The sequence below is a fragment of the Pogoniulus pusillus genome, chromosome 24, assembly GCF_015220805.1.
Source record: "Pogoniulus pusillus isolate bPogPus1 chromosome 24, bPogPus1.pri, whole genome shotgun sequence".
Taxonomy (NCBI): Eukaryota; Metazoa; Chordata; class Aves; order Piciformes; family Lybiidae; genus Pogoniulus; species Pogoniulus pusillus.
This window is the reverse complement of record NC_087287.1, coordinates 8,496,947-8,521,589: the sequence shown is the minus strand read 5'-3', so window position 1 is coordinate 8,521,589 and position 24,643 is coordinate 8,496,947. Positions and strand designations below refer to the sequence as shown.

The 24,643-nt window shown below is 51.0% G+C and overlaps 1 protein-coding gene across 5 annotated transcripts; it reads left to right on the top strand.

Annotated features, from left to right (window-relative positions):
• The first annotated feature begins 56 nt into the window (after positions 1-56).
• On the top strand, positions 57-23,608 carry DEAF1 (DEAF1 transcription factor). 5 transcript variants are annotated; one of them, XM_064163256.1, is made up of 14 exons: positions 57-681; positions 1,719-1,816; positions 2,688-2,817; positions 3,617-3,763; positions 4,939-5,078; positions 6,165-6,230; positions 7,071-7,197; positions 9,249-9,377; positions 10,129-10,257; positions 13,220-13,470; positions 19,527-19,592; positions 21,216-21,305; positions 22,038-22,130; positions 22,323-23,608. In XM_064163256.1, exons 1-14 carry the CDS (start codon positions 57-59, stop codon positions 22,359-22,361), a joined length of 2,130 nt encoding a protein of 709 aa, XP_064019326.1. In that variant the 3' UTR covers positions 22,362-23,608. The 5 variants fall into 5 exon arrangements, with proteins under 5 accessions (XP_064019326.1, XP_064019327.1, XP_064019328.1 ...); XM_064163257.1 differs by having other exon boundaries at positions 22,278-23,608; XM_064163258.1 differs by having other exon boundaries at positions 22,038-23,608.
• The last annotated feature ends 1,035 nt before the right edge of the window (positions 23,609-24,643 follow it).

The following is a 24,643-nucleotide window of genomic DNA, read 5'->3' as shown; positions in this document are numbered from 1 at the left end:
CCCGGTCTGTCAGGTATCGCTTCGGGCCGCGCTTCTGCGGACTCGGCCGGGCTCGGATGAGCCCTGCCTTAGGATTGGCCAGCCGGCAGGAAACGCGGGCCGCGGTGGTCGGGAACCATCGTTCGTCTGCGAACGAGGCCTGGAGAGACTCGGGACACTTCGGGCACCATCGGAAGGGGTTCGGAACCGCTCGATTCCGCCCGGGGAACGCATTCGGAAGCGCTCGGGCCAGCTCGGCACCGCTCGGCAGCCCGCCGAAGAGCGCCCAGGTGGCCTCGCAAGACCGACACCCCCTCCCCCCCAACCCCCTTCCCTCGCAGCCTGGTCGTGGCCAAGGGACCCGCCCCAGCGGCATCCGCGTAGGGGAGCGGCAGGTGTTGGGGTCCGGTAGGGCCACTCGGCTCCCCCGTACCCGCCGGTCGCCTCGGATGGAGGACGCCGATTCGGCGGCGAAGCAGCTGGGTTTAGCGGAGGCGGCGGCAGCGGCGGCCGCAGCAGCGGCGGCCGCGGAGGACCCTGAACAACAAAAGCAGCCGCAGCAAGCCGCGGCCGCAGGGGCGGGGCCCGAAGAGGAGGCGGCGGCGGCGGCGCACGTGACGGTGATGGCGGCAGACGCCGAACACATCGAGATGGGAGCTGCGCCCCTGCCGAGCGCCGACGAGGCTGCCACCGCCTTCGCAGGTCAGGGCGGGCGGGGCGCGCCTGCGCCGCTCTCCTCGGCGCCGGCATCGTCAGCGACATCCAGCCACGGGGGACAGCCGCCCCACGGCCGCCTCTGGGGCTGCAGCCGGCAGCCGGCGGCCCCCGCCTCGCCCCCCGGGGCCTGCTCGGCCTGCAAGTGCAGTCAGTTCCCTCAGGGTGCAGTGAGGAGAGGGCAGGTCCGGGCTGGGCTGGAGTCGGCTTCCCCTCCCTCAGCAAATCACACTGCTCACTTTCACACTGTTCAGCCTCCCCTAAAACGAGGCAGAGCTGCCTGCGTGCATCTCACAGTACCGTGACCATGTGTCCCGTCAGTAGAGTCCCCTGAAACATGCAGAGGTTTGAAGGCGAGCTGATAGCAGAGACCTTCCTACCTGCATCCACATCCCTGTGAGCTTCACTGGTGGTTTTTGCTCAGCCCGTGTGTGGTACTGAAACCTCTGTGATTAGAGGGTTGGACTTGATGATTTTAGAGGTCTTTCTCAACCATAACGATTCTTTGATCTTAGCTAGGCAGTCAAAAATGCATCAGAAGTTTAGCTCTGAGTTTGGGCAGTTTGTAACCAGCCTCAAGTGTACAGGTAATGACACCTTACAGATTATGGCAGAGGGGGAGAGAGATTCTCTTCATGTTTTCCAGACACCTCTCTTGTAGTAAAAAGAATCACACTTTGGCTTTGGTTTTTTTTGGTGGGAAGTGACCTTTAAAGGTCATTTAGTCCAACCCCTTTGTAGTGAGCAGGAACATCTACAACTAGACTTAACAGTAATTATTCTTCCCTTAGTTTACCACACGCTGATAGCTCTTGCTATGGTCTGAAGGAAGTTAAAGCATGTTCAACCCAAAGCTTAACACAATTAGAATGGTTGTGTTTAGAACAACTTAAAGGTGTGCTGAAGAACAAGGTTCATTGTGAATAGAAAGGAAGAAGGAAGTGCAGTTCTGGGGTTTTTTTTGCTGTTTATCAGGCTCTCAGGGTGCAGCAGGACATTGACTTTGTGTCTGGTTTACCTTTCAGAAGTCACCACAGTGACAGTAGCCAACGTTGGTGCCTCCACAGACAATGTTTTCACTACGTCTGTGGCAAATGCAGCTTCAATTTCAGGCCATGTGCTGGTAAGTCCTTTTCATCTGAGGCCTCAGCAAAGTCCCACATACCTTACTTAGTGGAAATGCAGAGCTTGTTTTGTGTTTGAGCTGTAGGAAGGTCAAAGATAAGTATAGGACTGTATGAAACATTTCCTGAAGCTCCAAATAGCTAAGAGGAAGGTGATGGCACCTTGCTCTGGCACCAGGTCTGGATCTTAGATCTTTTCTTGTGCTGGAGTGTTTTTGACTTGACAGGCTGAGAGAGTTGGCGTTCAGCTTAGAGAAGCTGATGCCAGGGAGGCATTTCAGTACTCCAGAAGAAAGCTGAGGAGGGTCTGTTTAGAAGACCTTGTAGCAGTAGGACAAGGGGCAGTGCTTGCCCCTTAATAAGGGTTGATTTAGATTGGATATTTGGAAGCTCTTTACTATGAGGGTGGTGAATACTACAACAGGTTGCCCAGGGAGGTGGTGGAGGACCCATCCATGGAGACATTCAAGGTCAGACTTGATGGGACTCTGAGCTACATAATCTAATCTAAGACATCCCTGCTTGCTACAGAGGAGTTAGACTTTGGTCCTTTCCAACCCAATTTATTCTGTGATTCTATTCCATTACAGTATACAGGCTTTAAGCCACAAAACCACTAGCTGGGGGACATCAGTTTTTACTTCATCATGTGGAGAGGTCTCTTTTTTTCTTTCCATCCCCACAAAGTCATTCTGTAATGGAACTGATGACCTGGAACATGTAACTTCGGCGTTTGGTTGGCTGAAACCTCAAAAACTAACCTAGTGACTGCTGTACTGATTGGAGTTTGAGGGTGCCCTGTGAAGATGTGGGGGAATACTAAAATAACACTGGTGTTTGATCGGTTTCAACTCTTGATTTCCTTTCTAGTCTGGGAGAACAGCCCTTCAGATTGGAGACAGCTTGAACACTGAAAAAGCCACTCTCATAGTGGTTCACACAGATGGCAGCATTGTGGAAACCACAGGCTTGAAGGGGCCATCAGCACCTCTCACTCCAGGTATAAGGCAGTCTGTTCTTGACAGATCATTCTCCTGGAGACATTGCTTTTGCTCCACATGAATTGTGTTTCTAGGATTTAAAAACCCTTTTTCTGTGCATAAAATGATGCAGTTGCCCTGTAAGGATCATTTTTCCCCATTTCCTTGTGTTTCTTGGGAGTAGAAGAATGCTTACTTTTGGATTTATGTTTGCTGTTCTTGTTCTTTGCCCTAATCCTTGTAAAATAAGCCTCTTGAAAACCTTTGCTCTGTCGCTGGGCTGTCCCTTACCTTTCTACACCCATCCCACCCCCAAAAGCAGGTTTTAATGCTGCTAACAAAAGTAGGATTCTTCTACCCCTGCATCTGCGTTCATTTTAAAGGGTCTTTGAGCAGTTTTCTCTCCATTCATGCTCCTTGCTGATATTTTAGTGTCACAAGAGCCGGCGTCTTTATTGCTAAGGTTTTGTTCGCAAAGCTGCTTGGCCTTTTCTGCCCACACGGGGGCAAACCTTCAGCAGTCTCAGACATCTTCCAGGATCAGCCTCTGGGAAGGGAAAGAGTCAAACAGCTGCAGATCACTACCTCGGCATCCCATGAGGTGTTAGAGTCTTCCCTAAGATGCACTTTGCTTTATTTTCAGTCGTTTGGAGAACACTGCAGCTGCATTGTTTTTGTGGTGCACCACAGGACTTGGTGCTGTGGAGAGCTGTGAGCTGCTCCGGTTAACTGCTCGCTGCTGTTGCCTGAGCATGTCAGCCTGCAGCCAGATGCATTTTGATTGCTGTAACCTTTCTTTTGTCTCTTTTTTTTTCGAAGGACCACAGTCTCCTCCTACCCCTTTAGCATCTGTCCAAGGGAAGACTGGAACCAAGTACAACTGGGACCCATCTGTGTACGAGAACGAGCTCCCAGTGAGGTGCCGGAACATCAGCGGCACTCTCTATAAGAACAGACTTGGCTCAGGTAACAGCAACCTTCTTAGAACCCTAGAACTGTTTTGCTTGGAAAAGACCTTTCAGGTCTTTGAGTCCAACCATTCTCTAACTCTGCCAAGGCTGGTGCTGAACTGTGTCACTCAGCACATCTCGGAGGCTTTGAAACCTCTCCAGGGAACTCCACCACTGTCCTGGGCAGTCTGGGCCGGGCCTTGGCAGCCCTCAAAGGCAAGAAAACATAGAATGGTTTAGGTTGGAAGGGACCTCAAAGCTTGTCCAGTTCCAACTCCCTGCCATAGGCAGGGACACCTCCCACTAAAACAGGTCACTCAAGGCCTCATTCACCCTGGCCTTGAACACCTCCAAAGAGGGAGCAGCCACAACCTCCCTGGGCAACCTGTGCCAGTGTTTCACCACCCTCACTGTAAAGAATTTCCTAGCATCTAGTTTAAATCTCCCCTGTTCCATGTGTCCAACCTAAACCTGAGGCTGCTCCTCTTGCCCTGTTGCTTATTCTTTGGAAGAGGAGCCTGACCTCCCTGCTGGCACCAGCCTCCTTTCAGGGAGGGAGCTAGAAGCTCTCCCCTTAGCCTCCTTGTCTCCAGGCCGAACAATCCCAGGTCCCTCAGCTGCTCCTCACTGACCTTGTTCTCCAGACCCTTCTCCAGCTTTGTTGCCCTTCTCTGGACCCACTCCAGCCCCTCAATGTCCTTCTTGGAGTGAGGGCCCAAAACAAGCCAGGATTTGAAATGTGGCCTCAGCACTGCCCAGTCCAGGGAAACAATCCCTGCCCTGCTCCTGCTGGCCACACTCTTGCTGATCCAGGCCAGGATGCTGGTAGCCTTGGCCACCCAGGTGCACACTGGCTCAACCTCAGCCATTGTCACCAGCCCTCCAGGTCTTTCCCTGCTGGGCAGTTTCCAACCACTCTGCCTCAAGCCTGGAGCCTTTATGGGGTTGTTTTGACTCAAGTGCTGGACCCTGCACTTGGCCATATTGAACCTCATCCCATTGACCTCTGCCATTGATCCAGCCTGTCTGTAATGGATGGGTTTTGTTACCTAGAGCAGTGAGAAGCAGCAGATGAGCATGTTTGCTGAATGGCTCTTTTGCCCTTCAGTTTCAGTATTCACTTCCTTAGACAAGTGGGAAAAGTGATTCTCAACCCTTTCTACCACTTCCTTTCTTCACTCTGTACTCCAGGAGGCCGGGGGCGGTGCATTAAGCAAGGGGACAACTGGTACAGCCCCACTGAATTTGAGGCTATGGCAGGCCGAGCCAGCAGCAAGGACTGGAAGAGAAGCATCCGCTATGCTGGGAGGCCTCTGCAGTGCCTTATTCATGTAAGCTTCAGTTTGCTTTCTCCTTTGCTGCTGCTGGAAGGAGTAGGTGGAGTCAAGGCAGAGTCTTCCCCCTGCTGCAGCCCAAGCTGGAGCATGGGGGCAGCTTGGAGGCAGAGTGGTGATTTGATTGCGAAGTGGTGATGTGAGAGGAGTTTTTTTAGGTGTGTTTTCAAACAGCACAAGCTTGTGCTTGAAGAGGGGTTCCAGCTTGTGCAGGATGGAGTCCATCCAGCCTTGCATCACAGAAACTGAGCAGTGAGCTCTCACCTCTGACACTGCAGTTCAATAACCTGGCCTGCTTAATGATCCATGTGGGACAAATATGTTCATCACTTGTCCTGTTTCTTGAGCATTGCTTTGGCTCATAGAATCTCACAGTGGTTCGGGTTGGAAAGGACCTCAAAGGTCATCTAGTTCTAACACCCCCACCCTGGGCACAAACACCTCCCCCTATCCCTTGAGCACCTCCATATCCACAGCCTCCCTGGGCAGCCTGTTCCAGTGTCTCACCACCCTCACCTAAAGAATTTGTTGCTAATCTCCACTCTAAATCTCCCTTCCTCTAGCTCAAAGCCATCACCTCTCACACTATCACAACAAGCCCTTGTGAAAATCCCAGCCCTAGCTCTCCTGTGGCCCTTTCAGGTACTGGAAAGCTGTGAAAGCTCTCCCTGGAACCTTCTCCAAGCTCAACAACCCCAACTCTCTCAGCCTGTCTCCACAGGGGAGGTGATCCAGCTCTAATCATCAATGTCAAGGAGTCTCATGGAGAATTTGGGATTGCCATTGGGTTGTGAATTTGGCATTGCCATTAGGGCTGAAAATGGAATTCTGCTTGGGCATAAACTTTATAATAAAGTTTCAAATTCCCAATTTTGATTTGAAAATGAATTGGTCTTCCTTCACTCTCCTCCCAACCACTACCTCCATCACCATGATGTGGGGGAGCAGCTTCTCTGCTCCCACACAGGGATAACCCTAGGAGGGATTTGGTAGGTTTCTGGAAGCTGTCTGGATCTTCTTAGCAGAATCCACTTTTTGGTGGTTTGGGTGACTCTAATGCTGAACATAATCTTCTCATTTCAGGATGGGATTTTAAATCCTCATGCTGCCTCTTGCACTTGTGCTGCCTGCTGTGATGACATGACACTGGTGAGCTGCAGGTTTTACATCCATTAGTTTAAAATTTCATCAGTCAAAGCTGCCACAGCCACGAGTGAGCAGGTCATGAGCACCCTAGAAGTGCTCATCAGTATTGGGGTTGCTTTGTCTGTGCTTCATAATGAAAGGAAGTGTTTCTTTGACTCAAATGTCTCAATTGTATGAACTGGAAAAAATGTTTTTGTAAGGAATTGATGTAAGACTCTTAAGGTGGATTCCTATTTTCATATTCAAGTGGGTGAGTGGGTTGGTAGGTGGGCAGTGGTGGATTGGTTGGTTGGTTTGGGGGTTGTTTTATTGTTTGCTTCCAAAATGAGGTTAAAATCTTGAAAGCAGAAGCCAACAGCTTTTACTTGGTCTTCTGCATTTCTTTTCTGCTGTGATCTGGATGATTTGCTTGTTTCCTAGACCTCAAACTTTGGCTTTCCCCTTCCCCCTTTTCCCTTCCCCCTTTCCCCTTCCCACTTCCCCCTTGCCCCTTTCCCCCTTGCCCCTTTCCCCCTTGCCCCTTTCCCCTTCCCCTGCACTGCCCTTGCCCTGCCCTCATCTTCCCAGTTCTGCTCCTTACACATTAGTGGCAAGAGGCTGAATTTGTGCCTCTTCATCAGGAGGGAGATGAACAGAATTTCTTCCCCCCTCCTCCCCCGAGTTCTTTTACTTTGGAGAACTCTTAAGTTTCTTGGTCAGTTGTTGCAAACCATACGTCTTGCACAGGTAGGACACATGCTGCAAGACCTTAGCTGTGTCTGGGAAGATGAGAGCAGACCCAGAGTCCCCAGAGAGGTTCCTCAGCTGATGCCTGTTCCTCTTGTCCCTGTGTGTTTTGCCTAGAGTGGCCCTGTCCGACTCTTTGTGCCCTATAAGAGGCGGAAAAAAGAAAACGAGGTGCCTGCAACTCCAGTGAAGAAGGAGTGCTCCAAGAACATCACTCTGCTTCCTGCCACAGCTGCTACTACATGTAGGTTCTTTTCTCCTGCTCAAAACTGCTTCCCTTTTCTGGGTGAAGAGTTGCCAGGTATTTTAGGTCTGTCAGTGGCCCTTTGGAACTGGCCAGCTGACAACAATGTCTTACTTCTTGCCACTTCCTTTTCCCTAGGTGGTTTTACTGGCTCAGTGTCTGGAGTTAATTTCACTTGCTGTTTGGTAGAAACTAGCCTGCAGGTTGAGTAGGAAGAAATGCAGCTCTAGACCTCCAGGAGACTTGGTTTTAAGCACCTCAACATCATTTTGCAGTCAGCAGGAGGTTTCATATTGTGTTCTGAGAGAGGTCTGAGTGATATTTCCCCCCTCTAGCTGCTTTCTCAGCCTGGCAGTGCCAGAGAGTTGTGAAATCCTTGATCTCTACTGGGTTTCAGGTGAGTTCCTCACAAAGGACAGTTGAGACGTTTCCTCCTGCTGAAATGAGGTTGAGGGGAAGACTGACCCTTCACTGCCCTACCAGAAGCCTCCACCCTGAACTCAGCTTTTGTTCCCTAGAAGCTGGTGGGAGGCTGTGGAGTAAGATTTTTTGCTATTTCTTCTTGAAATACCTAGAGGAGTAGCTCTGAGTAGCTGGAATGAAATCCACAGCCTGAAAGTTGCTAATGAAGCAGGCAGAAGGTGATGCTTTCATCTCCAAATTCCTCTCTAGCACTCAGCTTTGTTACTTACTGGTTTTGATCATCAAACCATCTGTGTGAGGAGAGAAATTCATTTGCAAGCTCATCCAGCTCACACATTCCCTGTCAGGTTCGTGTGTCCTGCTGCTCTCATCTGGATGGTAACATTAGACAGTGAATTGAGGAGGAAGCAACAGAGAGCCAAAACAGAAGAGCTAAAATTAGGATTAGATGATCAGCAAGAGCAGGAAGAGAATACACAAGGATTCTGTAGACACTGTTTGGTTTATTATCCCCCAAAGAGATGTAATTTGGTTTGGTATTGGTTTATTACTGTGGGGTGCTGTAAGGTTGCTCATTAACCCTCTTTCAAAAGAGTTTTAAACACTTTGGAGCCACTCAGGTATATCCATCCAAAACGATTTTGTGACTTGTTGCTTGGATGTGACATCACTCTGTGTAGGTTAGAACTGTCCAGCTAACCAAACTGTTTGAGAACTAGCTGTAAATCCACTGGGCTTTGCGTTGATGTAAGTAGTGAGATCCCCTCTTGCCAAGGTAATAAATCAGCATCAGCCAGAAGCTGATGGCTTTTGTGACCCTGCTGGATCTTTCTGCTAGGTGTTAATGTTTTTGCTCAAGTAACAATTGAAAAGGCGAAGATCTGAGAAGCAGCAGGAACACTCTGGCCTTATTCAGCCAGAGAACAGACAGCAGGAGGCCAGCAGTGATTTCAGGAGCCGAGTGGGGCTTTTATATCCCATTTCCAGTTGAATGGTTATAGGATTCAGGTCAGAGTCATCACAAGCTGATTGATCATAGAATGGGTTGGGTTGGAAGAAACCTTAAAGATCATCTAGATGGTTTCATGGGGCTGAGCTGGTTTGAAAGGGGTGAACTAGTTTGAAAGGGGTGATACTGCTAAGAAGGCAGATTCATTAGTGGAGACAGAGTGATCTGCCTTACACATCTGGGGCCTTTTAGAATCATAGAATGGTTTGGGTTGGAAGAGATATTAAGGATCAGCTAGTTCCAGCCCTCACTACCATGGGCACAAACACCTCCCACTAAACTCAGGTTGCTCAGGGCCTCATTCAACCTGGTCTTGAAAACTTCCAGGGAGAGGGCATCCAAAATCTCCCTGGATGACCTGTTCCAGTGTCTCCCCACCCTCATTGTAAAGAATTTCTGCCTAATCTCCAGTCTCTATCTCCCCTCTTTAAGCCCAAAGCCATCACCCCTCCTCCTATCACGGTATGTCCTTGTAAAATGTCCCTCCCCAGCTTTCTTGTGGGTAGTGGAATCTGTGAGCTCTCTGGCTTTGCACTATCCAGAGCAGGGATATCAGCAGCTAAACAGCCAAGGCCTCCATGAGAAGTATGAATTCTGAAAGTCCTTCTAATATTTCCAGTCACTGTGACTCCTTCTGGACAGATCACTACCTCTGGTGCTCTGACCTTCGACCGCACATCCACAGTGGAAGCCACAGCAATCATCTCAGAGAGTCCATCCCAGGGGGATGTTTTCACTGGAGCCACTGGTAAGAGTTCAGGTGTTTGTCTGGCAGGCAGCTCTCGGAGGGAGAACAAAAGAGTTTGGCCACCCATTGCTATAGGAAGAAGCATTCTGAGTGCTGCAGGAAGGATTTGATTTCTCAAGAGCTTACTGTATGTAACCTGCCTTTGAGATGATTTCAGCAGCCTGAAATGCCAGTTGCACAAGAGTTAAAAGCTTTGCCCAGATGTTGCAACTGCTGAAGTCCCCCTCTGATGGTTTCTAGGGCTTTGTGCTCATCTCTGGCTTTTTTTCACTGCTAAAATAATAACTGTGAGCTCTGCTGAGGGATCTGCCCTGCTCTAAGAGCCGTGTTGTGGTGCTGCGAGCTCTGCTGAGGACTCTGTCCTGCTCTGAGAGCCGTGGTGTGGTGCTGTGAGCTCTGCTGAGGACTCTGTCCTACTCTGAGAGCCGTGGTGTGGTGCTGTGAGCTCTGCTGAGGACTCTGTCCTACTCTGAGAGCCGTGGTGTGGTGCTGTGAGCTCTTCTGGGGAATCTGCCCTGCTCTGAGAGCCGTGGTATGGTTCTGTGAGCTCTTCTGGGGGATCTGTCTTACTCTGAGAGCCATAGTTTGGGGTCATGTGGTGACTGTAAATCTTTCAGTGTGGGATAGAGGCCAACAGTGACATTTGCCTTTGAGATTTGTAGAAGATGTTGAAGATGTGGGTGGAAGAAGCATGGGCAGTGCCTGCCAGTCCTGTCAGGCCATGACTGATGATGCTGTTACTGTTCTGCAGTTCAGGACACCAACGTGCAGCAGCCCTGCCGGGTCAGTCACCCAGAGCCTCACTACCCCAGCTACCAGGACAACTGCCAGATCTCCCCTTTTCCTGAGGCTGCTCTTCCAACAGCTCATCCCAAAATCGGTACGTTGGAGAGACACGGTTAGCAGTGCTTCAGCTTACTCTCCCTCTTCTTCCTCAGCAGAGGGGAAAAGGTAGAGGCAGAAACCCAAACTGCTCTCTGTTTTGTTGATGAGTGTGGCAGTTACTAAGGTTTGAGCAAACAGATTTTCTGCTCTGTGAGAAGCTCTTCACTCTCTTTCTGAGAACTTTGATTTATTGGGTGCTACCAGAGGAGGCTGTTGTGATCCTGCTTCTTAAATTGTCTCACAGCTTCCTGCCCTTCCCAAGTTGGGAAAAGAGAGAAAAAGAGTGGGACAAGTGGAAGAGAAGGAAGGGAAGAAAAGGGAAGGCAAGGGAGGGAAGGAAAGGGAAGGAGGGAAGGAAAGGCAGGGAAGCAAGGGAGGGGAGGGAAGAGAAGGAAGGGGGGCAGGGAAGGGAAGAAAGGAGAAAAGGAGGGGAGAGAGGAAGGAGGAAAAGGAGGAGGAGAGGGAGGAAGGAAAGAAGGGAGGAGGGGAGGGAAGGAAAGGCAAGGAAGGAAGGGAGGGAAAAGAAGGAAGAAGGGCAGGAAAGGGAAGGGAAGAAGGGAGAGAAGGAGGGGAGGGAGGAAGGAGGGAAAGAAGGAAGAGGGAGGAAAAAGAAGGAAAGGGAGGGAGGAAAGGAAAGAAGGAAGGAAAAGGAAGAGAGAGAATAAGAAAAAGAGAGAGACAGAGGAGAGAGAGGAGAGACAGAATAAGAGAAAGCAAGGAACAGGAGAGAGATAAAGAATAAGAACACGAGAAAGAAAGAAGGAAGAGCTCCTGGGCACTGTGGCTGAACAGTGATCCAGTGTTTGGTTTGAGGAGACCTTCCCCTGTAATTTTATGTCTGAAAATTCCCACATCTCTTCATGGATCCACTGATAATACTGAAGGCAGTTTGGGGGAGGTTTGGTTGTGCTGCTCCTGCATCCAGTGGCAGTCCTGCAGCCTTTCCCATGGAATGGTAAGTGCTGGTTAACATGTACCTGCCCTGTGGTGGTCAGATAGACTCTGGAGTGACAAAAAAAGGCAGCATGGAAAGCCACAAATGCAAATCAGCCCTTGGGTGATTGGTGGGGTGAGGTAAAGTACTCTTCAGGTTATCTCTTCAAATGCAATTAGGTGCTGTAGAATTAAAGACCTTTCATTTGTAGAGCTGACTGCTAAATTAGGTGGATTACAACGCTAGTTATGGGGTGCCTGTGTTGGCAGAAGCTGGAAGAGATGAAGAACTGTTGGAATGTTGTTTCTGTCTTTCCATGTTTTTTATTGAGCATGGGCAAGAGATAGATCAGGGAACAGTCTGCTGCTAGCTGGCTGCTGAGTTAGGATGTTTATAGCCTTTTACTTCTCAAGTTTCTTCCCTTCTCCAGAATCTTCCCGAGATTCTGTGAAGTTGCTCTGATGCTACCTGTCTGATAGAGGGGCTGTAAGACAGGCAGGGTTCGATCCTGTTCTGTTCTCTCAGACATCAAGAATCGTGCAATCACAGAATTGTTTGGGTTACAAGAGACCTTTAAGGTGATGGAGTCCAACCCTTCACCCAGCACTGCCAGGTCACCACCAAACCACGGCCCTCAGCTCCACATCTCCAAAACCCCTCCAGGGCTAAGGCCTGCACCAGTGCCCTGGGCAGCCTGGGCCGGGCTTTAACAACCCTTTTGGGGAAGAAATTGTTCCTCATGTCCAACCTACACTTCCCCTGATGCAACTTGAGACCATTTCCTCTGGTTCTGTTGCTGGTTCCTTGGGAGAAGAGCCCAACCCCCACCTCACTCCAGCCTCCTTTCAGGCAGGTGTAGAGAGCCAGAAGGTCTCCCCTCAGCCTCCTTTTCTCCACGCTCAATAACCCCAAGCTTCTCCTTACCAGAACTGTTCTCCAGACCCTCCATCAGCTTCATTGCCCCTCTCTGGACCTGCTCCAGCCCCACACTACCCTTCTTAGAGTGAGAAAATGCGATGTAAACACCTTACATTTCCTCCTGCAGTCTGATCTTTACATAGGCTGCGTTCTCCCTGCCCTGTGACCTTTTATTTCCTCTCTCAGAGCAGCCCAATACATTCCTGCTCTGTCTTGTTGGGTTTAAATCTCAGTCAGCTCTTGATGTTACTAATTAAAGGCTGCTGGGTTTGTGTTTTTCTTTAATTTTCTCTGGCCTGATGAACCTTTGCCAGAACGAGGGGTCGGAAGCAATTCCTCTTATCAATTCCTCCTTATCAAACACCCTGCTGGGATAAATATTGTGCGGTAGGGAAAGCTCTTCTGCAAACAGCTCCTGACGAAGAAGCCCGGGGTTATCTCTCACTCCTATCTAAGTGCAATTAGTTCTGCACCAGTCATGTGCAAATTGATGGAGATGAATGCTTTAATTAAGGGCTGTTGAGCGTGAAATGTCCGTTTACGCCCGCGGGGAGCTGACAATGCTGTCAAGAGGGTCACACATCCAACACACCCTGACCCGCAGCACCGTGGGGCTGAGACCTGTGCTCCTCTTCCAGGTCTGTGCTGGATTCTTTCAGCTTCTGCTGCTTGTATGGAAAACTACGAGCTGAGACCTGAAAAAGTTAAAAGTGTCAATGCCCTTAATTGCAGTTAGAGGAGATAACCGGTGCTCAGAGCAGTCTTGTGAGAGAAGTCCTCTTTGTCTGCAGATGGTTTACAAGCTTCTTTCTGGAAAATTCTCCAACACAGGAGATGGTCAAGTTTAAACTTCATAGAATCATAGCACTGTTTGGGCTGCAAAAGATCTCTAAGATCGTGGAGTCCAGCCCTCGACCCAGCACCACCACAGCCATTAAACCCTGTGCCCAAATTCCATCTCTGCACCTGGTTCACCTGGATCCTATTTTAAACCAAGCAACAGGGAAAAAAGCCACCCCAGCACCCAGAAAAACTGCAGCACGCACCAACCCCCAGCTTTTATAGGAGTGAAACACCCTAACTCTACTGTTCTCTTTCTCTGCAGTGTTAACCTCACTGCCTACCCTGGCAGTGCCCCCCACCACCCCCACCAAAACCATCTCCCCTTCGGTGGTGAACGGGCTGGAGGTGACAGAGCAGCGGAGCTGGCTGTACCTGGAGGAGATGGTCAACTCCTTGCTCACCACAGCCCAGCAGCTGAAGACTATGATTGAGCAGGCCAAGCAGGCCAGCTCCTCCTTCCGTGAGGCTGCTGTCACACAAGCCAAAATCCAAGCTGATGTGGACAGGAAAGAGGTAATTATGGCCGAGGAGGTGAAATGACCTGGCTAAGGGCTGGATTGTGGCTGGGTGGTGGGCAGAGTGGTGTTGGTTGTCACTGGTTGTAACCGTGGTGGCCCTTGGGAAGAGAAATTTCTCTGAGTCACTGCTACCATGAAGAAAGGCCAAGAGTGCTCTGGGACTCAAGAGCTGTGACTAACAGGCCACAAACTGTTAAGAGTCCTGAGCTGTCCCATCAACCATCCTTGTGTTTATGAGATGGGGGCACTGAACCCTGGGGTAGGAAGTATGGTGAATGTTCAGCCCTGTGGTGACTGCTGCTTTACATCAGCTGAGCTGGGCTGCCAGAGAGGTCTTGGGTGGCCTGAAGAAGCAGAAGGAGAAAAGACCAGCAAGCTGTGGAACTCCTGGGGAAGCCAAGCAGCAGAGCACTGGAACAGGCTGCCCAAGGGGGTTGTGCAGTCTCCCTCTCTGCAGGTATTCAAAACCTGCCTCGATGTGTTCCTGTGTGATCTGCTATAGGTGATCATGCTCTGGCAGGGTGGTTGGACTGGATGAGCTTTTGAGGTCCCTTCCAGCCCCTGACATTCTGTGATTCTGTGAACAGAGAGGTGTCCTGCTGAGCAGTGTGCAAGCCAAGCTGATCTCACATGAGGCCTGTGGTGAGGCATTACAGAAATACTGGTGCCCAGTGGCCCTTTCTCCTCCATAAGGGCTCATCTGCAAGGACTGCCCTGCCCTCCCCTCTTCTCTCTAAGACATGGCAGGGACCTTGGATTCTTCTTAGCATCAGCTCCTGCATGCACCCTGAATATGGTTCTGTGTCCTGCTGAACATTTCCTCCTTTTCCCCTAGACAGACCCACAGGTGCTGGTATGGACTTGAGGGAGCAAGCTGGGGGCCCATGTCCTGTGACTGGTGTCACTTTGGTTGGCCAGTGCCCTCCCCTCCTGCACTCCACTGCCTGCTGTTGCCACCAGCGTTGTTGCTAACATCAGCTTTCCACTGACTCCATAGGCACGAGTGTGCAGCAAGAGAGACCTTGAAGAGAGGTGTGTGGGAAGACTTTGCTGAGAGCTGAGAACCCCTAGGACAGTCCTTGCAGCAGTCCTTTGATATTCGTTGCTATGTTGTCTCTGCTGCATCCTTGATGTGCAGGTGTATGACATGCTGGAGACTACTTCTTCCCTGCCTCCCGCCTGGGCAGAGTGGGTATTGGTGCTGCTGGCCTGCTTTGGGCTGTCTGTTGCTGAAAGCTGTGTGGAGTGTGGGATGCCAAGGCTTTGGAAGCTTTGGAACAGTTTAGAGTTCAACATCTGACTGTGTTAACTCTGCTCTCTGCTGCTTTCCCACTTTATGTGCTCTCTTCCCTTCTGCTTATCCTCACAGTGCATTCTGGAATGGCTGAGTCCATGTCCTCTGATCCAGACCTCACCTTGGTGTACTTTTAGTTTCTTCCTGACTCAGAAGTGGGAGTTAAAATCCCTCCTCTGTGTTGATTCAAGCACTGACTTTACCAGGTGAGGGCGTTTGCTTCGAGGGGGCGCCCTTTCCCAGTAGCTCTTGACTGCCAGTTGTACAGCTGGTGTGTCTCACCACCCCTCTTGTGAGCCTCACCAGTTCTGTGCGCTGAGCAAACGCTTGCTCATGGCACAAGTGAGCTTGCTGCTGCATGGCAGCTTCTGGATCCCACAGGGTGATACTGCAAGTAGTTTTCCCTACATTTCTTCCAGTGAATTCCCTTTCTGGTTGAAACTGGGGATTCAGGTACAGGGCTGGTGCTGGGGACAGTTACAATAGGTACCAAAGACCAAGGTGTTTGCTTTTGCCATGGTCAGAGGAGCTTTTCTGATTCTCGTCTCTGATGTGTAGTGCAAGGCTTTTCCCACCCTATATGTGTCTGTGGTCACACTGGTTTATGAGAGGGAGAAAGAGGCATCTTCAGCCCTTGATGGTGATTGCTTTCTGCTGGACCAGTGGTGTCCCTCAAGGGTCTGTATTGGGACCAGTGCTGCTCAGTTTTCATCAGTGACACAGTGAGACCAAGTGCACTCTCAGCAAGTTTGCAGATGATACTAAGGTAAGTGGTGTGGCTCATAAGACTGAAGGACAGGATGTCATCCAGAGGGACCTAGACAGGCTGGAGAGGTGGGCTCAAGAACCTCATGAGGTTCAACAAGGCAAAGTACAAGGTCCTGCACCAGGGTCAGGGTAATCCTAGACATCAACCCAGGCTGGGGCATGAGGAGATTGAGAGCAGCCTGCAGAGAGGGACTTGAGGGTGCTGGTGGGTGAGAAGCTGGACATGAACCAGCAGTGGCACCTGCAGCTCAGAAGGCCAATGGCAGCCTGGGCTGCATCAAAAGCAGCATGGCCAGAGATGGAGAGAGGGGATCCTGCCCCTCTCCTCTCCTATGTCCAGCTCTGGGCCCCCCCAATACAAGAAGGACATGGACCTGATGGAGTGGGTCCAGAGGAGACCCTGAGGATAGTCAGAAGGCTGGAGCACCTCCCCTGTGATGACAGGCTGGGACAGTTGGGGTTGTTCAGCCTGGAGGGAACAGGCTCTAGGGAGACCTTAGAGCAGCTTTCCAGTACCTGAAGGGAACCTACAGGAAGGCTGGAGAGAGGCTGTTTAGAAGTGCTTGTGGTGGTAGGATGAACCTCCAGCCTGCAGAGCTCCTGTGCATGGATCCTGTCCCTGGGTCTTTAGCCATAAAAGATTGGGTCCTTGTAGCAGAGCTGTGCAGCAAAGGCTGTCCAGCAGATCACATCAGAGCTGTAGACTCAGCCCTTCCTGGAAGGGTGACTTAATACACAGTCAGATTAAAGAAATCTCATGGGAGCAGGCTGGGTCCTAAGTGGACAGACACAATTCAGTGCTGTGGCTGTACTTTGTCTCTTTACTTTTCACTGAGCTGTGGAACTCTTCACCCAGCTGAGTGTCCCAGCTCTTGAGGATGTTCAGTTCCAGCTCTTCTGACCTCGTACCTCTATCCATATTCCTGCCTTTATCCCTCTTCTAACCCTACAGAAGGAAAAGATGGCTTCTGCCTTCTGACAGAAGGGGAGGACAGTGCTCTGGGGACAGCACTGCCTTCTCCTGCCCCTCAGAGGGGTTTGAGGTGGCTCCAAGTTTAAGCAAAGTAGAGAAGAAGAGCAGCAAACAGAAAGTTCTCTACAAGGAGAGTGGTGAAATACTGGAACAGGTTAGACATTGATGTTGAGGCTCCATCTCTGGAGACATAAAAGGCCAAACTTGATGGGGCCTGGAGCCTCCAGATCTAGTTAAAGATGTTCCTGCTAAGTGCAGGGGAGGATTGGGCAAGATGACCTTTGAGAGTCTCTTCCAACCTGATGCATTCTGTGTGTGAGCTGCATTGGTTTCACCCTTCCTAGAAAGGGCTAAATTGAGCATTATGAATTTTTAATCACAGCTTATGTCCCTTGTTGTGTGTTGCAAATCACTCCCTGCATTGTCTGGTTACTTAACTCCCATCTAGCAGCAGGCTGGTTGACCCTGGTTGGTTTGGCTTTGGAAGGACCTTGAAATTCCCAAACCTAGAAATAGCAGGAGCTGTGCTCTGTAAAGAGTGCTCAGAGCTCTAGGTTATATCTGGATGTTGGGTTCCCTGCATTTTTTGATGTAGGGAAAAAATATTCAGGAGGCAGTGAGCAGGGCACCAAAGACTCACTTTCTCAAAGTGCTCTTTGCACTTCTGGCCCTGAAGAAGTGGATTAAAACCAGGGTAGTGTAATTTTTTTGAGTGTGCATTAAGCCATCTTTTAGATCAGATAAACTTCCCAGGAGGGGCAGAGAATACATAAGCTCACCAGACTCTGTGCCAGAGGGCATTGCTGGAGATAATAAAGATCTTCAGGCAAGGTTTTAAACAGGTTTCCTGGAGAAATGTAAAAGGATGAATGGCAGAACGGGACAGGGGCTTTTAATTGCAGCAGCACTCTGGGTGCTGCAGTGATGCTTTCAGAGCACAGCCCCTCCAAAAGCAAGGTGGGAGATTAAATCAGCTGACAGCTGGGCCATCTGAATTCCTTTTTAGAGAGATTATGTCCATTCAGGGCTAAGAGAGTACAAAATTAATCTCAAAAGGGTCTGGCACTTAAGAAATGTAGCTCCAGGAAGCAATAATGGCCTGAGTACTCCAAAGAGGCAGTGGAGTACTGGAGGTTATGGGGTTTTTTGGACCTGTTTTGGGGAGAAGTCTGGATGTATCTGAATTGACCCTCTTTCCTCACACCGTGAATCTGGGGTTCAGTTTTGGACCTCTCACTCCAGGAAGGACACTGAAGAACTGGAGCAGGTCCAGAAAGGCAGTGAAGCTGGGGAAGGATCTGGAAAACAGGAATGGTGAGGAGCAGCTGAGGGAGCTGGGGGTGTTGAGGCTGGAGGAAAGGAGGCTGAGGAGAGAGCTTCTGGCTCTTTACAACTCCTTGAAGGGGAGCTGGAGTGAAGTGAGGATTGGTCTTGGTTGGTAAAGACCTCTAAGAACATCAAATCCAACCTTCAGCCCAACACCACCATGGCCACTAAACCATATCCCCAAGTGTCATGGCCACACATTTCTTGAACAGCTCCAGGGATGGTGACTCCACCACCTCTGTGGGCAGCCTGTTCCAATGCCTGACCAGTCTTAGAGCAAAGAAATTGTTCCTATTATCCAACCTGAACCTCCCTTGGCACAATTCCAGGCCACTTCCTCTCGTTCTATCACCTGCTAGGGAGAAGAGACCAACCCCCCCCCCCCCCCCCCCCCCCCCCCCCCCCCCGCACTTCACTCTAACCTCCTTTCAGGGAGCTGTACAGAGCAATGAGGTCTCTCCTCAGCTGCCTCTTCTCTGGGTTAAACAACCCCAGGTCCCTGAACTGCTCCTCATAGGACTTTGCTCTCCAAGCCCTTCACCAGCTTTGCTGCTCTTCTGTGATGGTTTCATTCACAAGAAATCTGATGGCTTGGACACCTTTGTGGGTCTCAAAAGAGTCATTTGGAGTTCTCCAAGCAGAGGATGCTTTGCACGCTGCTGGGACCACTGGGGTGCTCTGCCCATGTCCTGTCTTGCTGATTAGCCTGACTTTGCCTTTCTGTCCAATCACAGCAAGAGGTTTACCTCTCCTCTCTCATTTGACTGGAATTTGTGTCGTGGGAATAGGAATGGTTTGAAGGCTGTGATTTCACAGGGGGGTAAGCAGGATGCCGTCAGGTCAGACAGACCCTTGCAAATTAAGCCTTTAATCCCCTTAGACCTTGGGTTGTACTCAACCCTGGCTCAACCTGCTCCACCTGAAGGTGGGGCCTGGACTCCTTGTGGACCTTTTAACTGTTCTCAGTAAATAGCACCGGGGTAGAACATCAGTCTTTGCTTTAGAACTCCTGTGTCTCAGCCCAGCATGGCACAGCAGGAGGAGCAGCACTTGGCTGGAGGTGAGCTGATGTAAAGTGGACTTTAGAAGTCGTCTGCAGAGGAGTGCTTCATTCAGACACTGTTTGAGAGCCACCCCTATGCTTCTGGCAAAAGGAGGAATAGTGGTTGATGCTCTTTCTGAAGTCTTGGGGGTGTTTATTCTGTCTGGCTTCTGCCCTAATTCATTCTGTGGGCTTCTGCCACCCTTCCAGACTGTTCTGGCTGCTACTGAGTCAGGCTCACTGGGCTTAACCCAAACTTTGGCCCAAGAAGATGGCACACGGCCCCATTACCCTGGCCTTTCCCTCATATTCCTTTCCCTAAATCCTTGGTGTTCTCGTGTTGGGGATGCAGATCCCCTGGGGCAATTCAGCCCCTGGTTTGAAGGCGTGGCTGCAGCTGGGAGGGGGAGTTGAGTGAATGCTGCTGCACTTAGCTGGCGGTTGGTCACCTCAGACCATTTTCTCACAGCTTCTTCGCCTGTCTCCACCTAAGGGCATAGTGTCGCTCTCTAAGGGCAGAAGTGGCTTCCTCTTCAGCTGCACCTTTGGGCTTGCCAGAAAGCAAAACCCCTCCACTGAGAGCATCTTTTTCAAGCCCTCGTGTTGCTCTCTGGCTGCAGGCTGAGTCTGGTGTCTTTTTCCTTGCAGCAATATCAGAACCAGTTATTTCAGCCCACAGAAGATGTGGATGGGAAAGCAGAAATCATCATCAAGGTAAGCTGAGGATGACTCATGTTTATGGAATCTCATCATAGATCACAGAATGGTTTGGTTTGGAAGGGACCTTAATGATCATCTAAGTCCAACCCCCACCACCACAGGCAGGTGTATCTTCCACTGGCCCAGGCTGCTCAAAGCCTCATCCAGCCTGGCCTTGAGCACCTCCAGGCAAGGAGTATCCATAACCTCCCTGAGCAACCTGTGCCAGTGTTCCCCACCCTCACTGTCAAGAATTCCTTCCTAATCTCCAGTCTAAATGTGCCTCTCCCAGTTTAAATCCATTGGCCCTCATCCTATCACTGCATGCCCTTATCAAAAACTGCTTGGATCTAGATGCTCCTTAAGGTGCCTTCTAAACCATTCTAGGAGCTGTGATTCAAACCCTTACAGCTCTGCAGTCTTTTCAGGATCTCTAGAGATACCACACACTCCTTTCAACACCTTCCAATACCATCCAGGTTCTGCCCAGATCTCTTTGGGGACAAGCTTTGCAAATGCCAAAGAGCAGCTTTAAGCTCCTTGTTTGTGGCCTGAGCCCCACTGTACACCAACACTGCAAACATAGCCCAGTCACAGCAGCTGTGGGCACCTCGGTGAGGTGTGAGCAGAGGGCTTGATGAGCTGAGTGTTAATCAGGGCACTGTGAGGTCTGGAGAAGCAGCTGGTGGAGCTACAGACGCTTTCACAGGGAGAAACTCTTCCTGTCAGAAGCTGACATGCTAATGATCTGTCAGGAATTTAACGAGCTAGAAACAGGAGGCTCTGTGAAGTCCTTATTTTGGTGGCAGTTCAGTGATGTTTCCACCTAAGTACTACAGGTTATGTTAATTGGTGTCACTGATGTGAGAGCAGAGCGACAGGCACCAAGCAGCCTGCAGCAGCAGGTGTGAGTTCTCATCTGTGTATCATGTCTCCCTTCTGGGTTTAAGTTCTTGCTCTTGTTACTGCCTCCTTCTTTTTAGGATCATAGAATCAGAGAGTTGTGTTTAGGTTGGAAGAGACCTTTAAGATCATGGAGCCAACCCCTTAACCCAGCACTGCCAGGGCACCACTAAACTGTGGCACTCAGAGCTACATCTCCGTGGCTTTGAAACCCCTCCAGGGGGGCCTGGGCCCTGACAACCCTTTCATCCAACCTCAACCTCCCCTGAGGCATATTGAGGCCATTTCCTCTTCTTCTGTTGCTTGGTTCTTGAGATAAGAGACCAACCTCCACCTGGCTCCAACCTAGCTCCCTTTCAGCACTTGCAGAGACCTAGGTCTTCCCCTCAGCCTCCTTTCTTCCAGGTTGAACACTCTCAGCTCCCTCAGCCCTGTTCTCCAGACCCTCCCCACTTTATTGCCCTTCTCTGGAGCTGCTCCAGCTCCTCAGCATCCTTCTTGGACTGAGATCCCAAAAGTGACCCCAAGATTCAAGGTATGGCCTCAGCAGTGCCCAGTCCAGGGGAACAGGATGAGCAGCAGAGAGAAGGCCTCTGAAGGAGGCCCAGGAACCACCGTGCCCATTTGCTTTGTGTTAGGGAGCCTTATCCCTGCTACCTCACATCACCTTAGTCCCCGCTGGTCTCCTTGTTACTGTTCTCTCTGACGTGGTCCCTTTGCTGTCCGTTTTCACAGCAGTCCTGTGTCAACTGCGGCCGGGAGGCAACCAACGAGTGCACAGGATGCCACAAGGTCAACTACTGCTCCACCTTCTGCCAGCGGAAGGTATCGGCTTGTTTGTGAAGCTGGCAGATCCCATGGGCTGGAGGGGGCTGCAGGAGCTTTGTGAGGGGAAGCAGCTCCAGCATCCCACACCCACCCTGATCCCCCCCTTCAAAGCTGGCAGTGATGGGGCAGGTCTGCAGGGTGGGGAAGGTCCCAGGGGTGGCACAGACCTCTCAACGGTGTCCTAAAAAACAGTGACACCAGAAATGAGGCTGTTCCTCAGGAGCCTGCAGTGACTGTCCTTCAGGAGAGGGTTTAAGGTGGGCTTCTGACTCTGGTTTAGTAGATTTTCCATGACCTGACACTGATGGCCTGGACTGCTTTTGAGATTGAGAGTCCATCTTTCTGCTTAGTTGGGTTCCACCTCTGATACTGACCCAGTGCTTGGTTCCTCTGCTGTCCTAGAAGAGAATCAAAGCATTGTTTGTGTTTGAAAGCCCTCTGAGATTGAGTCCAGCCATCATCCCAACACCACCGTGGCCTTTAAACCATGTCCCCGGGTGCCATGGCCACATGTTTCTTGAACACTTCCTTCAGGGATGGTGACTCCACCACCTCCCTGGGCAGCCTCTTCTTGTTAGCCTCACTTGGCCATGAAGTTGAGATCACCTTCAGCACAGATGGGCTACAGCAGGTGCTTCTGCTGGGGCCCTCTGAGTGTTTTCAGAGCGCCTGCTTTCCAAGAGCCTTTTCTTCTCTCTTGAGCACCTGTCCCCCTCTCTGCCCTGGCAGGACTGGAAGGATCACCAGCACATCTGCGGCCAGCCAGGCACGGTGACGGTGCAGGCCGACGAGGTGCACGTCACGGACAGCGTGATGGAGAAGGTGACAGTCTGAGCACTCCTACCTCTGCCCACTCACCCCCGCGCTGCCGGCTGGCTCGGCAGTGCCACCTGAGCCCTCTCTCCTCCCAACCCTCCCTCTGCTCACCGGCAGCAGCAGTGCTGAAAGGCTTTTTTGGTACTGTGACAGCGCCACCCTCCTCCTAAGCCTCTTCCCAAACTCTGAATCACACAGACTGTGAAAACCTCACCTGGAAGACATGGATCTGCCTGACTGCAGCCCCGCGGCTGGGAACTGCCCTCGACCTGAGGAAGCTGTGCGGTGTCCAGGCTGGAATCGCCACCATGTGGATACGGCCATGCCCTCTTCTCTCTCGGGTGGATACAGTGGTCTGCACATCTCCCTCCAGATGGACCTCAGTAGGTGCGGCAGTGAGATCTGGCAGTGCTCCCTCCCCCTCCTCCCTCCCTACCTCTTGTTTGCTAAAAGAAACACACGTTCATTTGGGTCATTGATGGCCTTGACAGGGTCACTGTACATTCTTGGGGTGCCACGGGAAGGACCTTTTTGGTTTTGTCTCCTGTGTGTCCTCTGTGCTGAGCAGTTTTGGACCACAGAGGAGCTCCTGTGCTTGAATAAAGAAAGACACATTGGTAGATAAACAGGGTGAGAGCACCAGCTTGCCACGGCAGCGCTTTGGTGATGGGTGCCACAGCAGAACTGTTTGGGTTGGAAAAGCCCTCTAAAATCAGTCACTCCAGCCATCCACCCAGCACCACCATGGCTGTTAAAACCATGTCCCCAAGTGCCATATCCATGTCTTTCTTGAACACCTCTAGGGATGGTGACTTTACTACCTCTCTGGCAGCCTACCCTAGGGCTCTGTCACCCTTAAATCAAAGAAGTTCCTCCTCATGCTCAGGTGGAACTTCTTAGTTTCAGGTTTGTGCCTGTTACCCCTTGCCCTGTCCCTGTGCATCACTGAACAAAGCCTGGTCCCATCCTCCTGACAACCACCCTTGAAGTATTGATCAGCATTGATGAGATCCCCCTCAGGCTGCTCTTTTCCAGACTAAAAAGGCTGAGTTGCCATAATGTTTCCTCATCAGAGATGTTCCAGGCCCCTCAACATCTTTACTCTCCACCCCCAGAGGAGCCCGGTCAGGACACGTTTGTGGAGCAGGTCTCACCACCTCACGTGCCTTGGCTGTGGCCAGAATCAGATCTGGGCCAACTCCAGCCACTGGCAGGGGAGGACCTTACACCTTCTGAGGGTGAGAACTGCTGTTGGAGAGGGACAGCAGCAGCATGCTGGCTTCTGATGGAAACTGCTTCTCTGATGAGAAGGCAGGCATGAAATGGCTGAGATGGGAGCAGAAATTACCTGGGTGGAATGGCTGGGAAGGGAAGGACAGGCAGTTCCTTGGCTTCCCTCAGGAGAAACTCTGGCTCCTGCTTCCCAGAGGGACACTTCGGTGTGTAATGGTTTCTTCTCCCCATTAAACTGCAATTTCCTGTTTGCTAAAGCTTAAAGACAATTAGTTAATTGAAAAGAGATGGAGCTGGAGTAAAGCAGCTGCTCCACAGGGTTTGTACCTCCATCTACTGCCCATCTAGGCTCTGGGCAAACCGTGCAGAGCCTTGAGGGACTGAGCAACAGCAGAGCTTGCACCTCAGGTACTCTCAGCTTGCTGGTGCTGCTGCAGCTGGAGGTGATGGGGCAACAGCTCCCCCACACACACAGAGCATGTCCTCCACCAGCCTGAGTCTCAGAATCACAGAACTTAGCGGGTTGGAAGGGGCCCTCAAAGGTCCAACCCTCCTGCACTCAGCAGGGGCATGTCCAAGTAGAGCAGGTTTCTCAGGGACCCAGCAATGCCTCCAGGGATGGGTCCTCAACCAGATCTCTGGGAAAGCTGTTCCAGTGCCTCACCACCTTCATTGTGAAGAACTTCCTCCTAATGTCCAACCTAAATTTCCCCTGTTCTAGGTTCAAGCCATTGTCCCTCATTGCCACAGGCCCTTCTGAACAGCCTCCCTGTAGGTCCCCTGCAGATACTGAAAAGCTGCTCTAAGGCTTCCGTGGAGCCTTCTCCAGGCTGAACAACCCCAACTCTTCCAGCCTGTCCCCATAGGGGAGGTGCTCCAGCCTTCTGACTATCCTCACAGCCTCCTCTGGACCCGCTTCCATCAGGTCAATGTCCTTCTTGTACTGGGGGCCCCAGAGCTGGGCACATCTCTGGCCATGCTGCTTTTGATGCAGCCCAGGCTGCCAATGGCCTTCTGGGCCACAAATGCCCATTGCTGGCTCATGACCAGCACCCCCAAGACCTTCTCTGCAGGGCTGCTCTCAATCTCACCGTCCCCCAGCCTGGATTGATATCCAGGATTACCCTGACCCAGGTGCAGGACCTTGTACTTTGCCTCATGAGGATCTTCTGAGCCCACATCTCCAGCCTGTCTAGGTCCCTCTGGATGGCATCTACCTCTTTTCATGCTGCTTGTGACTGAGCAAAGCTGAGCCTTGGTCACCATCAGTATTTGGGCTTTACTGG